The sequence below is a fragment of the Hemitrygon akajei genome, chromosome 3, assembly GCF_048418815.1.
Source record: "Hemitrygon akajei chromosome 3, sHemAka1.3, whole genome shotgun sequence".
Taxonomy (NCBI): domain Eukaryota; kingdom Metazoa; phylum Chordata; class Chondrichthyes; order Myliobatiformes; family Dasyatidae; genus Hemitrygon; species Hemitrygon akajei.
Window position 1 is genome coordinate 104,847,919 of NC_133126.1, and position 15,949 is coordinate 104,863,867.

Genomic DNA, 15,949 nt, shown 5'->3' on the forward strand with positions numbered 1-15,949 from the left:
ACAGTAAAGCAAAGGAATATAACAGTATCAATGAAAAGCCTCACACAAAGTCTGACATAACAGGTAATATCAATTAATAAGTAAATAAATAATACTTGAGAAAATGAGTTGTAGAGTCCTTGGAAATGAGTCTAGAGATTGTGCAATAAGTTCAGAATTGAGGTGAGTCAATTCAGGAGCCTAATGGTTTCAATGGCAATAACTGTTTCTGAACCTGGTGTTGTGGGACCTGTACATTCTTCTTGATGATAGCAGTGAGAAGAGAACAATGCCTAGATTGTGGGGGTCCTTGATGATGGATACCCTGACCAATCAGGAAATTATCAACTTCCACTTTAAATATACCCACGGACTTGGCCTCCACCACAGTTTGTGGCAGAGCATTCCATAGATTCACTACTGTCTGGCTAAAAAAAATACCTCCTACTTCTCTTCTAAAGGGTCCACCTCTCAATTTTGAGGTTGTGCTCTCTAGTTCTAGATACCTCTACCATAGAAAACATCCTCTCCATATCCATCTTACCTAATCTTTTCAACATTCAGCAGTTTTCAATGATATCCCCCCCCCCCATATGCTTATAAATTCCAGTGAGTACAGGCCCAAAGCTGCCAAACTTTTCTCATATGTTAACCCCTTCAATCCTAGAATATTCCTCATGAACCTTCTCTGGACTCTCTCCAATGACAACACGTCCTTACTGAGATATGGGACCCAAAACTGTTGACAATACACCGAGCAGCCTGACTAGTGTATTATAAAGCATCAGCATTATCTCCTTGTTTTTATGTTCTACTCCCTTTGAAATGAATGCCAACACAGCATTTGCAGGGGCGATTGGTCAGTTTGTGGCATAAAGTAGAAGGAGATGAGTTATTAACTTCAAACTTTCTGCATAATCACTCGAAGAGTTGATCTGCACGTGCATGTAAAGAGAGCTGTATAACTCATCTCCTTCTACCTTAGGCCACTAACTTATCAATCACCCCTGCTGTCAACCACTTCTGGAGGTCCAAGACGCCGACTTCTACAAAGAAGGGTTCCGTATACTCCACGACCGCTGGACTAAGTGTGTAAATGTAGGAGGGGACTATGTTGAAAAACAAATGTGCTAGGTTTTCTAAAATTGACGCCTTCTACCTTAGGCCACAAACTTATCAATCACCCCTCATGACTTCCGTTTCTCCCTCAAATTGCAGTATGAATTCAATCATATTACAAACACTGCCTCCTAAGGGTTCCTTTACATTAAGCTACCTAATAAGATCTGGGTTATTATACAACACTCAATCTGAGATAGCCTTTCCCCTACTTGGCTTGAGCACCATCTGCTCTAAAAAGCCATCTCGTAGGCGTTTTAACAATGCCTTCTTGCAATCCAACACCAACCAGATTTTTCCAATCCCCTTGCATATCGAAGTCCCCCATTGCAATTGTGCCATTACCCATATTACATGCCTTTTTCAGCTCCCTTTGCAATCTCAACCCCATATCTTGGCTTCTATTTGTAGGCCTATATATGATTCCCATAATGATTTCTTTTTTACCCTTGTATTTTCTTAATTCCACCCACAAAGATTCAACATTCTCTGACCCTATGTCACCACTTTCTAAACATGTAATTACATCTCTTACCAACAGAACCACATCACTGCCTATGCCTTCCTGCTTGTCCTCTTGATACAAAGTAGATCCTTTGAAGTTAAGCTCCCAACTCGGGCCTTCTTTCAGCCACGACTCAGAGATGCCCACAATGTCATACTGACTGATCTGTAATTGCGCCATGAGTTCACCCACCTTATTCCGAATGCTACATTCTTTGAAATACAGCATCTTCCTGCATTCTACACTCTTCTGAATTTTGCCTCTGTGGTACAATTTAACTCTTTGCTCTGTCTGCATTTGTACCCAGTCATTAGCTTGTCCTTCCTTACATTCATGTTACACCCATCATCTACTTGTAAACCTGCTGGCTCATCCTCAGCTCTATTATACTGGTTTCCATCCCCCTACCATATTAGTTTAAACCACTCTCAACAGCTCTAGTAAACTTACCCACAAGAATATTGGTCCTCCTCAGATTTACTTGCCCCAGAAGAGATCCTAATTATCCAGAAATCTGAATCCCTGCCCCCTGCTCCAATACTTCAGTCACGCATTTATCTGCCACCTCATTCTATTCCTATTCTCACTGTCATGTGGCACAGGCAGTAATATCGAGATTACTACCCTGAAGTCCTGTTTCTCAGCTTCCTTCCCAACCCCATGTATTCTGTTTACAAGACCTCCTCCCTTTTTCTACCTATGTCATCAGTACAAATATGTACCATGCCCTTTGGCTGCTCACCCTCCCTTTTCAGGATATTGTGGATACGTTCAGAAACATCATGGACCATGGCGCCTGGGGGAGGGAGGGGCAAACTGCCATCCTACATTTAGAATTGCCCATCTGTCCCCTGACTTAGAGTCCCTTATTACTGCTGCCATCCTCTTCAGTTCCCAACCCTTCTTAACCACAGGGTGAGACCCAATGCCAAGATGCACAGCCTCTGTTGCTTCCCCCAATTAGGTCGTAGCCCACCCCCAACAGTATGCAAAATGGAGTACTTATTGTTGAGGGGGACAGCCGAAGGGGAGCTCTCCACCATCTGATGTTCTCCCTTCCCTCTCCTGACAGTCACCCAATTATTGAACTCCTGTGACATTGGGGTGACTACCTCCCTGTTTCTCTTCAGCTATCACCTCTTCACTTTCCCTAACAAACCGAAGGTCATCGAGCTGCAGCTCCAGTTCCCTAACTTGGTCTCTAAGGAGCTGCATTTTGATGCACCTGTTGCAGATGTGACCATTGGCGAGGCTGGGAGTCTCCTGAAAATCCCACATCTGACACCCAGAACAGAACACTGGCCCTGTAGACATACCCTCTATTCTTTCAAGAGTTCAATAAAAGAAATAAGGAATGAACTTATCTACTTAAGTTGCCGCCACCTATTCTTGCCTTCTTCTTGTATCCCTTCATTCCCCGACCAATCAAGAATCATCAGGAACTCAGCAAGTCGGGCAGCATCCATGGAAACGAGCAGTCAACGTTTTGGGCCGAGACCCCTCATCAGGACTGGGTCTATCAGCCTCTACCTTAAATATACATAACCATGGCCTCCACAGCTGCCTGTAGCAAAGAATTCCACAGATTCACCACTCTCTGGCTGAAGAAATTCATCCTCATCTCTGTTCAAAGAGGACACTCCTCTATTCTAAGACTGTGTCCTCTGGTGTTAAGACTTTCCCACAATAGTAAACACCCTCTCTATTCACCGGTTGATAGGTTTCAATGAGGTTACCCCTCATTCTTCTGAATTCCAGTGAATACAGGCCTAGAGTCATCAAAAACTCTTCAAATGACAAGCCGTTCAATCATGAAATTATTTTCGTGAACCTCCTTTGAACCCTCTATAAAGTCAATATCCTTTCATGGATAGAGAGCCCAATACTGCTCACAATACTCCAAGTGAGACCTTACCAGTGCTTTATAAATTCTCAACATTCCATCCTTTTATGTTCTAGTCTTCTTGTAATGAATGCTAATAACACAGTTGCCTTCCTCACCATAGACCCAACCTGCAAATTAACTTTTAGAGAATCCTGCACAACTCCCAAATCCCTTGACACCTCAGTCTTTTGTATTTTCTCTCTTTACAAAATAGTGTACCCCTTCATTTCTTCTACCAAAGTGCATAACCATACAGTACTGACACTGTATCCCATCTGATACTTTGCCCATTCTCTTAATCTGTCTAAGTTCTTCTTTAGCCTCTGTTCTTCCTGCCATTTCACCTATCTTTATATCATCTATAAACTCTGCAACAAAGCCATCAATTCCATCATCCAAATTGTTGACATATAACATGAAAAGAAACAGCCCCAACACAGACCTTTGTGGAACACCATTAGTCACCAGCAGCTAACCAGAGAAGACTCCCTTTATTTCCACTCTTTGCCTCCTGCCAATCAGCCACTGCTTTATCCTTGCTAGAAACTTTCCTGTAATACCAATGGCTTGTAGCTTGTTAAGCAGCCTCATCTGTGGCATTTTGTCAAAGGCCTCTGGCAATCCAAGTAGACATCAACTGATTCTCCTTTGTCTATCCTTTTTGCTATTTCTTCAAAGAATTAGTGTGGATAGTCAGAGGCTTTTTCACAAGACTGAAATGGCAGCCACAAGAGGACACAGGTTTGAGGTGCTTGGGAGTAGGTACAGAGGAGATGTCAGGGGTAAGTTTTTTTTGCAGAGAGTGATGAATGCATGGAATGGGATGCCGGCAATGGTGGTGGAGGCAGATATAATAGAGTCTTTTAAGAGACTTTTGGATAGGTACATAGAGATTAGAAAAATAGAGGGCTATGGATAACCCTAGTAATTTCTAAGGTAGGGACATGTTCGGCACAACTTTGTGGGCCAAAGGGCCCGTATTGTGCTGAAGGTTTTCTATGTTTCTAATTCCAACAGAGTTTACAGAAGGAGGTTGAGAAGCAGGACCACAAGAGTAGTAATCTCAGGATTACTGCCTATGCCACGTGACAGTGAGTATAGGAATAGAATGAGGTGGAGGATAAATGTGTGGCTGAGGGATTGGGGCGGGGGCAGGGATTCAGATTTCTGGATCATTGGGACCTCTTTTGGGGCAGGTGTGACCTCCACAAAAAGGACAGGTTGCACTTGAATCCCAAAGGGACCAATATCCTGGCGGGTAGGTTTGCAAAGGCTATCGGGGAGAGCTTAAACTAGAATTGTTGGGGAGTGGGAACCAAACTGAAGCAACCTATGTAGGTTTTCTATGTTTCTATGTCAGGTAAAATTTTCCCTTGAGAAAACCATGCTGACTATGGCCTATTTCTCAGTATTCTCAAGAGGGAGGGTGAGCAGCCGGATGTCATGATCCATGTAGGGACCAATGATGTGGGTAGGAAGAGTGAGGAGGTCCTGAAAGGTGAGTTCAGGGAGCTGGGTGCCAAGTTAAAGGACAGGACCTCCAGGATAGCAATCTCGGGATTGCTACCAGTGCCATGTGCAGGTGGGTTTAGAAATAGTAAGATAGTGCAGATCAACATGTGGCTGAAGTCATGGTGCAGGAGGGAGGGCTTCAGATTTATAAATAATTGGGCAGTTTTCCAGGGAAGGTGGGACCTGTTCCAGTGGGACGGTTTACATTTGAACTGGAGGGGGACAAATATTCTTGCACGTAGGTTTTCTAGAGAGGCTCCTGTGGATTTAAACCAGATATGAGGGGGGAGGGGAAGCAGAGTGTAGGAACAGATGTATGGGAGAAGGAAGAAAAAGACAGTAAAGTTCTTTGTACTGTTAGAGATAAACAGAGAGGAAGAGGTGGAGAATTTCTTAAATGCATTTATTTTAATGTAAGAAAGGTGGATGAGCTTAGAGCATGGATTGTTACCTGGAAATATGATGTTGTAGCTATTAGTGAAACATGGCTGCAGGAGGGATGAGATTGGCAACTAAATATTCCTGGATTTCATTGCTTCAGGTGTGATAGAATCAGAGGGACAAGAGGGGGATGTGTTGCGTTGCTTGTCAGAGAAAATATTACAGCGGTGCTCTGGCAGGATAGATTAGAGGGCTCAACTAGGGAGACTGAGGAATGGGAAAGGTGTAGTAATACTTATAGGGGTGTATTATAGACCACCTAATGGGGAGCGAGAATTGGACAAGCAAACTTGCAAGGAGATAGCAGATATTTGTAGTAAGCACAGGGCTGTGATTGTGGGAGATTTATTATATTCCACACATAGACTGGGAAGCCCATACTGCAAAAGGGATGGATGGTTTGGAGTTTGTAAAATGTGTGCAGGATAGTTTTCTGCAGCAATACATAGAGGTGCCAACTAGAGAAGGGGCAGTGTTGGATCTTCTGTTAGGGAATGAAATAGGTCAGGTGACAGAGGTATGAGTTGGGAAGCACTTCGGGTCCAGTGATCACAATGCCATTAGTTTCAATATAATTATGGAGAAGGATAGGACTGGACCCAGGGTTAAGAGTTTTTGATTGGAGAAAGGCTAACTTTGAGGCGATGCGAAAGGATTTAGAAGGAGTGAATTGGGATAATTTGTTTTATGGGAAGGATGTAATAGAGAAATGGAGGTCATTTAAAGGTGAAATTTTGAGGGTACAGAATCTTTATGTTCCTGTTAGGTTGAAAGGAAAGGTTAAAAGTTTGAGAGAGCCATAGTTTTCAAGGGATATTGGAAACTTGCTTAGGAAAAAGAGAGATATCTACAATAAATATAGGCAGCATGGAGTAAATGAGGTGCTCGAGGAATATAAAGAATGTAAAAAGAATCTTAAGAAAGAAATTAGAAAAGCTAAAAGATACGAGGTTGCTTTGGCAAGTAAGGTGAAAATAAATCCAAAGGGTTTCTACAGTTATATTAATAGCAAAAGGATAGTGAGGGATAAAATTGGTCCCTTAGAGAATAAGAGTGGACAGCTATGTGTGGAGCCAAAAGAGATTGGGGAGATTCTGAACAATTTCTTTTCTTCGGTATTCACTAAGGAGAAGGATATTGAATTGAGCAAGATAAGGAAAACAAGTCGGGTAGTTATGGAAACTATGATGATTAAAGAGGAGGAAGTACCAGCACTTTTAAGGAATATAAAAGTGGATAAATCTCCGGGTCCTTACAGGATATTCCCTAGGACCTTGAGGGAGGATACTGTAGAAATAGCAGGGGCTCTGACAGAAATATTTCAAATGTCATTAGAAACAGGGATGGTGCCAGAGGATTGGCATATTGCTCACGTGGATCCATTGTTTAAAAGGGGTTCTAAGAGTAAACCTAGCAATTATAGGCCTGTCAGTTTGACGTCAGTGGTGGGCAAATTAATGGAAAGTATTCTTAGAGATGGCATATATAATTATCCGGATAGACAGGGTCTGATTAGGACCAGTCAACATGGATTTGTGCGTAGAAGGTCATGTTTAACAAATCTTATTGAATTTTTTGAAGAGGTTATGAGGAAAGTTGATGAGGGTAAAGCAGTGGATGTTGTCTATATGGACTTCAGTAAGGCCTTTGACAAGGTTCCGCATGGAAGATTAGTTAGGAAGGTTCAACCGTTAGGTATTAATATTGAAGTAGTAAAATAGATTCAACAGTGGCTGGATGGGAGATGCCAGAGAGTAGTGGTGGATAACTGTTTGTCAGGTTGGAGGCCGGTGACTAGTGGTGTGCCTCAGGGATCTGTACTGAGTCCAATGTAGTTTGTCATATACATTAATGATCTGGATGATGGGGTGGTAAATTGGATTAGTAAGTATGCAGATGATACTCAGATAGGTGGCGTTGTGGATAATGAAGTAGGTTTTCAAAGCTTGCAGAGAGAGAGATTTAGGTCAGTTAGAAGAGTGGGCTAACGATGGCAGATGGAGTTTAATGCTGATAAGTGTGAGGTGCTGCATTTTGGTAGGAATAATCCAAATAGGACATACATGGTAAATGGTAGAGCATTGAAGAATGCAGTAGAACAGAGTGATCTAGGAATAATGGTGCATAGTTCCCTGAAGGTGGAATCTCATGTGGATAGGGTGGTGAAGAAAGCTTTTGGTATGTTGGCCTTTATAAATCAGAGCATTGAGTATAGGAGTTTGTATGTAATGTTAAAATTGTACAAGGCATTGGTAAGGCCGAATTTGGAGTATTATGTACAGTTCTGGTCACCAAATTATAGGAAAGATGTCAACAAAATAGAGAGAGTACAGAAAAGATTTACTAAAATGTTACCTGGGTTTCAGCACCTAAGTTACAGGGAAAGATTGAACAAGTTAGGTCTTTATTCTTTGGAGCATAGAAGGTTGAGTGGGGACTTGATGGAGGTATTTAAAATTATGATGGGGATAGATAGAGTTGACATGGATAGGCTTTTTCCATTGCGTAGGGGAGATTCAAACAAGAGGACACGAGTTGAGAGTTAGGGGGCAAACGTTTAGGGGTAACACAAGGGGGAATTTCTTTACTCAGAGAATGGTAGCTGTGTGGAACGAGCTTCCAGTAGAAGTGGTAGAGGCAGGTTCGGTATCGTCATTTAAAGTAAAATTGGATAGGTATATGGACAGGAAAGGAATGGAGGATTATGGGCTGAGTGTGGGTCAGTGGGACTAGGTGAGAGTAAGCGTTCGGCACAGACTTGAAGGGCCGAGATGGCCTGTTTCCGTGCTGCAATTGTTATATGGTTATTTTATCACAAGTCTCCAAGTACCCTGAGACATCATCCTTAATAATTGACTCCAACATCTTTGCACACAGTGACGTCAGACATATAGTTTCCTTTCTTCTGCCACTCTTGCTTCTTGAAGAGCAGAGTGACATTTGCAATTTTCCAGACTTTTACAACCATTTCAGAACTTACTGATTCTTGAAAAATCATTACTAAATGTTCTACAATCTACCCAGCCATCCTTACCTGGGTTGTACACCATCTGGTCCAGGTGACATCACCCTTCAGACCTTTCAGTTTCCCTAGAACCTTCTCTCTATTTACGGTAACTTCACACACTTTATGACCCCTGATACCTGGAACTTCCACCATACCTCTAGTGTCTTCCTAAGTGAAGACTGATGGCAAAATACTTATTCAGTTTGTTTGCCATTTCTTTGTTCCCTATTACTACCTCTTCAGCATCTTTTTCCAGATGTCCACTATCCTCTTGCATCTCTGTTTTACACTTTAAGGACCTGAAAAAAACTTTTGGTATCCGTATTAATATTATTGGCTAACTTACTTTCATATTCCATCTCTAACTTCTTAATTACTTTTTTTAGTTGCCTTCTGTTGGTTTTTGAAAGCTTCCCAAACCTCTAACTTCCTATTAATTTTAGCTCCATAATATGCCCTCTCTTTGGCTTTTATGTTGGCTTTCACTTCCCTTGATAGCCACGGTTCTGTCATCTTGTCTTTAGAATCCTTCTTCCTGTTTGGTATGCATACAGTCTGCTTTCTGAACTGCTTCCGGAAATGCCAGCCATTGCTGCTCTACCATCATCCCTGCCAGAGTTCTTTTCTAATCAATTCTGGCCAACTCTTCTCTCATACCTGTGTCCCTTTACTCTATTGTAATACTGATACATTCAACTTTAGCTTCTCCCTCTTAATTTTCAGGTGAATTTGATCATATTATGATCACTTTTCCCCTAAGGGTTCTTTCACCTGAAGCTCTCTAATTAATTCCTGTTCATGGCAAAACAACCAATTCAGAATAACTGATCCCCTAGTAGGCTTAACCAAAAGCCACCTCACAAGCATTCTAGAAATTCTCTTTCTTGGAATCCTGCACCAACCTAATTTTCCCAATCTACTTGCATATTGAAATTTCCCATATTGATTGTAACATTGCCCTTTTGGCGTGCATTTCCTATGCTGTAATCTGTAGACTACATCTTTACTACTGTTTGGAGGTCTGTATACAACTCCCATCAGGATCTTTTAACCCTTGCAGTTCCTTAGCTCCACAATAATTCAACACCTTCCAACACTTTCAAATGATTTGATTTCATTTTTACTGCCCCTTCTGCCTTCCTGCCTATCCTTTCGATACAATGTTTATGCTTGAACATTCTCCCAGCTATAATCTTCTTTCAGCCATGATACAGTGATGCCTACATCATACATGTCAACTGTGCTAGAAGTTGATCTACCTTATTCTATTTACTGTGTACTTTCAAATATAACACCTTCAGTCCTGTATTCACCCTTCTCAATTTTGTCTGCCTTTTACATTGCAACACATCCCTTTGACTGTAATTTTGCCTTTTCCATAGCCTCTCCTCACTGGACATTGTCTTGTCGGTACATGGACCACAACATCTGGCTGTTCACCCTCCCACTTAAGAATGCTGATGACTTGATCCGAGATATCACGGACCCTGGCACCATGTAGAAATTTTGTTCTCATCCACAGAACCTCCTGTCCATTCCTCAAACTAATGAATCCCCTATCACCACAACGTGCCCTTTACCAGAGACCCAACCACTGTGACTTTCCTCTGTTAGGTCAAACTCAACAGTACCCAAAGTGATACACCTGTTGTTGACAGGAATGGCCACAGGGGTACTCTACACTGGCTCCTTTCCCCTTCCTGGCTGTCACCAGTTTACTGTATCCTGCACCTTGGGTGTAATTACCTCTCTACATGTCCTAACTATCACCCCTTCAGCCTCCTGAATGATCCAGATATCATTCAGTTCCAGCTCCAACTCCTTAACGCAGATTGTTAGAAGTTACAGCTGGAATCACTCCTTGCAATTTTAGTTGTCAGGACACTGGAGGTCTCCCTGCCTTTGACATCAAGAGAAAATCTGTACATGCTGGAAATCCAAACAATACACACAAAATGGAGGTGCCTTTGGCAGGACCTGAAACGTCGACTGTACTTTTTCCACAGATGCTGCCTGGCCTGCCGAGTTCCTCCAGCATTTTGTGTGTGTTGATTAACGAAGATCTTTTCTTTTCTTTGCCTTCTCTGGCTGAAGCCTCCTTTTCACAGAAGCCTCGAAGAGCTGAAGTCTCAAAATCACCACTCTGACTTTGTCTACTCAGACAATGGCCACTGTGCTTGCCTGTCTTTCTTTAATTTGCTCTTGCTAATCAATCTCAAATGCAGCTTCTTCTACTCAGCAGTGGACTTTCAAACTTTCAAACCTCTCAAACTTTCGATATCCAGATTGGTCACTGGTCAAAGCTCTAATATAGCATACATTTGAAAAAAACAAAGACAAACTGAATATGCATTTGGGCTGGAGCCTCATCGCTTGACTTCTGAGGAAAGAACATAGTTCAGCCAAGTTCAGAAAACAATGTCCCATAAATTCTGACACCCATTAATATAATTCTGGGTCAACAACTATTACTCACACGTTCAATCGCTATTACCAATATGCAATATGATTCTGCTTTTTACACCTAATAGTTTAAACTCCTTGTGACTGTTCTACTTATCCTTCCTGTTGGATACTTCAGATCCTAGTGTTTGAATTTTCAGCTGACTTTGAAATATGGTCAGTGTCAAAGTGACACTGCTCCTTGTGCTGCTTCAAATATTGAGTAACACAGGAAAGACAAAACTTATCTATAGATACTCTGATTTCCCTTCTTAACTGTGTTAATTTACATGCAAGGGATGCACAAGTTCAACAGAGATTCAGAAGAGAGAAACTATGATACTAACTCTGATAAGCAATGCCAATCTCCAACTCTCCCTCCCTTCCTGTCCCTTTTGAAACATCTAACCCCAGAACAGAACCTTGTCCTTGTGTCAGCCATAATGGACATAACATCCATCCCACTGACAGCAATTCTGCTCTCTCAACTATTTCTCCTTCCTCACAGTCCTTCTATAGGCTGCATCTAGCTGTATACTGATTGCCTCATTCTCTGACCTATCATTCTGATTCCTATCTACCTGCCAAACTAGTTTAAACCCTCAACAACTCTAGAAAACCTGCCCACAAAGATATTGGTCCCACTCCAGTTCAGGCTTAACCCATTCTTTTTCTCCAGTTCCTACCTTTCCCAGAAATAATCCCAATAATTTACAAATTTGAAACCCTGCCCCCTGCACCAAATATTCAACCACACATTATGGGAATGATATAGATGGGCATCTTGGTAATGGAGACATATTGTTCCACAGCACAGAAAAAGGCTCTTCAGCCCTTAGGTATCCAAGCCAACCAAGATGTCCAGTCAGCATGGATCAGTAGTGCCAAAGGGCCTGTTTCCATATTGTATAATTCTATAAAGCCTTTTAATGCTATCACGTTCTTATTCAAGTGATTAAACACAAGCATCTCAGTGAACTAAATTTATCAAATTTAACAACAAATGGCATTTTGTAGCCTTAGCATCTAAATAAAGCCCCTTTTTACCTTCTTTGATAATGTAAGAAACTCAAAGACCATAAACTCATCCATGCTATAGGAATACAGTCATGGAGCACTACAGCACAGAAACAAGCCAATTGGCCCATATAGTCCATGCTAATGTATTGTTGTGCTCATCCCATTCACCTGCACCTGGACCATAGCCCTCCTTACCCATCCCATCAATATACTTCTTCAAATTTCTCATATATTGCAATTGAAATCATATCTACCAGTTCTGCTGACAGTTTATTCAACACACTATCCTCTTAGTAAAGAAGATCTCCCTCAAAATTCCTCCATACATATTTCACCTTTCATTCTTAACTCATGACCTCTAGTTTCTCATCTCACCCAAATGCAGTGGAAAAAACCTACTTGCATTTATCGGTGACCAGAACTGCATACAACACTCCAAATTAGGCTGAAACAATGTCTTATACCACTTCAACATAGCATCCAAACTCCAGTACTCAATACTTTGATTTATGAAGGTCAGTGTGCTAAAAGCTCTCAATACAACACTACCTAACTATGACACCATTTTTGAGGGTGAGGAGCCAGGAGTTGTGGTATGTATTGATACCAACAACATTAGTAGGACGAGGGAGGAGGTCCTGAAAAAAAAATACAATCAATTAGGAAGGAAGCTGAGAAGCAGGACATCAAGGGTAGTAATCTCAGGATTAATGCCTGTGCCACATGACAAAGAGGATAGGAATAGAATGAGGTGGCAGATAAATGCATGGCTGAAGAACTGGAGCGGGGACAGGGATTCAGATTTCTCGATAATTGCAATCTCTTCTGGGCAGGTGTGACCTGTACAAAATGGACAGGTTGCACTTGAATCCCAGGGGGACCAATATTCTTGTGGGCAGGTTTACCAGAGCTGTTGAGAGTGATTTAAACTAATATGGCAGGGAGATGTGAACCAGTATGATACAACTGAGAGGGAGCCAGCAGGTTTACAAGTAGATGACATTATATGAATGCAAGGAAGGACAAGTTAATGACTGGGTACAAATGCAGAAAGAGCAAAGAGCTAAATTGTACCACATGGGCAAATTTGAAAAGGGCAAAGAATGCAGGACTGAAGGTGCTGAATTTAAAAGCACATAGCATTTGGAATAAGGTAGGTGAAGTTGTGACACAATTACAGATTCGTCGGTATGACGTTGTGGGCACCTGAGACGTGGCTGAAAGAAGGTCATAGTTGGGAGCTTAACGTCAAAGGATATACTTTGTATCAAAAGGACAGGCAGGAAGGTATTGGCAGTGGTGTGGCTCTGTTGGTAAGAGATGGAATTACATCTTTAGAAAGAGGTGACATAAGGTCAGTGTTACACAGACGTGACAGGAAAAACAAACCCAAGTGCAGGACTCTGACACACACGCAGGATCAGGAGGCAGAATCTCCATAGTGTGTGCAGAATCGAGACCAGGCTAATTCACAAAGAGATACAGGGTTGAAGACTTGGAGCAAGGTTCCTCTCTTTCTGAGAGTCAACCAACGATCTGGCAAGGGCTGATTGGAGCTGTTGGGGTCTTATCCTCCGGTGGCTAATGGAAACCAGGTGCTGGTGATTGAGAGGAATTGGGAAAGATTGGGAATCAAGTGTGGGGATTAAGGACCAATTAGGGAGGAAAGGGAAAAGGTGGGAAATGCCAGCCAGGACCATGACAGTCAGAGAATGTTGAATCATTGTGGGTAAAGAAAATGCAATCATATACAAGTCTTCAAATAATAGACAAGATGAGGGGTTAAGATTGCAAAGGGAGCTGGAAAAGGCATATAATAAGGGTAATGACACAACTGTAACAGAGGACTTCAAAATGTAAGGGGATTGGGAAATCAGGTTTGTGTCAGATCACAAGAGAGGGAGTTTGTTGAATGCCTATGAGATGACTTTTTAGAACTGCTTGTGCTTGAGCCTACCCAGGGAAAGGCTATCTTAGGTTGGGTGTTGTGTAACAACCACTACACCCATAATGTCAGTGTCATCCCAAAAGTTGCTGATCTAGATTATCACATAGAATATATGTTACCATTTTTTCCAATCTGGACAGAAGCGAAAAATATTGAATTCAAAATTCAAATTATATGATTCATTTCATTATGGGTAATGCAACAAGCATTCCCTACTCACCAATTGCCCTCATCAATAGAAATTGAATTCCAATTGCAAAAGATTTTTCTTCGGGTCTCACTAACCTATGGAAAACAAAAGTAAAACAAAAAGGTTTCAAATCTGGTCATGTAAAAATTGCAGTATGTAATTTGAAATAAAATTTAATATGAACCAATTGTCAATCAGAGTCCTATTACTTTGATTACACATGCACATAGATATTTTCCTCCATCACATTTTCTTTCCAAGAGTTTGAAAGTTGGAAACTTGGACTCCAGCAAGATTTGTTCTGGGCCGTGAAAAAAAGTGAGCTTTACTCTTTTACTCCAAACAAATTAGCAAAGTTTTTTCGTTACATGGAAGATACACAGATGAGCTCACCTGATAAGCTATCCTTTATTCTCAAAGGAGGTACTTTTGTAAATAATTTTCTTTTCTTGTGCTCTTATAGCTACCTATTTGGGGATCCAAGACTAATAGCCTTTACAACTATTAAACTAAGAGCTGAATGCTTTATTGGCTAGAAAAGGATAATACATTTCAGCTGAATTATATGTGAGTTTATTTTCTCTTATTTACTTTATTCTGATTCTTAACAGCAAATTCATAATGAAATGAGTACCTAGCATATATACAGCATACAAAAATGTTCTGATAAAACACTTATTAGACAGAACAATTTCTAGCACATACGGGCATATGTGCATTGTTGGCACTATTAGTAATTGGTTGTGGCAAAAACTGATGAGTTAGAAGTGGTTAGACAAAGGAAACATCCCAAATACAATCCAATCAGTATTGACATCTCTACCTCTTACTTGATTATAAGTGAATCTCCATCAGTACTAAGATCCTCCTATCTATAAAGGATCCCAGCTTGGGAAGTAATATACAGTAGGTATCCTTTTGCCCTTATTTCTTGAACAAGGATACCAGTCACAAGAACCTAATTTGAAAAAGCCTGAGAGATCTAGGTCTGAAGTTTCTGTGTTTCATTGGTGCTGTACTGTTCTGCAGATACATTCCTCCCAAATAGTTTAAAAGTCAAAATTTCAAAAAGTACACACTTAAACTTTGGATGAACATAAGTGAAATTGGACTGTACAGTATCTTTTCGTCAGCTAAAAAATTGGTTCTGTTGGTTTTGTCAACGAATCAATGAAAATCAAAGGTTAAAATGTTACTGTTTTAGTAAATTCTACAAAAGGAGCACCAAATAATATCAGGTCCAACTCTGCACAAGCAACTTGGGTATCTAGTGTTACAAGTGAACCTTCAGATTAGCAGTAATTACAACTTTAACGATACATTGTTAATATGTGGCAACTGATTTTGGAGCTCAGTATTCCACCTTATATTAAAGTTGTTCACACAACACAGAAACAAGCCCTTTGTCCCACCATAACCATCATGTACCGTACTAGTCCCATTTATCAATATTTGTTCTGCAGCCTTCTATGCCATGGTAATTCAAGTGCTTTTTTAGAAACTTCTCAAATGTTGTGACATAGTACTTGCCTCCACCACCTAATCAGCCAGTACATTACAGATTACAACTACATTTTGGGTGAAAGAATTCCGTCTGTAAACCTCTTACCCTTACTTTAAAATTACGGCCTTTAGCTTTAGATGTGTCTGCTATGGCAAAGATTTCCTACTATTAACACTTCTCTGCACTCCTCAGAATTTTGTACATCTTTATCAGGTCCTTCCTCAGCCTCCTTCAATACGTATACTATACGTATACTCCTTCAGTACGTATACTATATTGAGACTTCCAGCAGAGTAGATAGACAGTGACTGGGACAAGATTGCTGGGCAGTTTTCATATCCTGTGCCCGAGAATGCAGTTTTTCCTAAGCTGGGTTCAGCTAGCTAATTTCAGACAA

General features: G+C 41.1%; 1 protein-coding gene across 2 annotated transcripts in view; it reads right to left on the reverse strand.

Moving 5' to 3' along the window:
* Window positions 1-15,949, reverse strand: part of LOC140725279 (solute carrier organic anion transporter family member 2A1-like) — a 282,196-nt gene that overhangs the window by 51,999 nt on the left and 214,248 nt on the right. For both annotated transcript variants that reach the window (XM_073040547.1, XM_073040546.1), the window contains one exon: window positions 14,079-14,143. In XM_073040547.1, coding sequence (XP_072896648.1) covers window positions 14,079-14,143 — 65 coding nt within the window. The remainder of the gene's footprint in view (window positions 1-14,078; window positions 14,144-15,949) is intronic.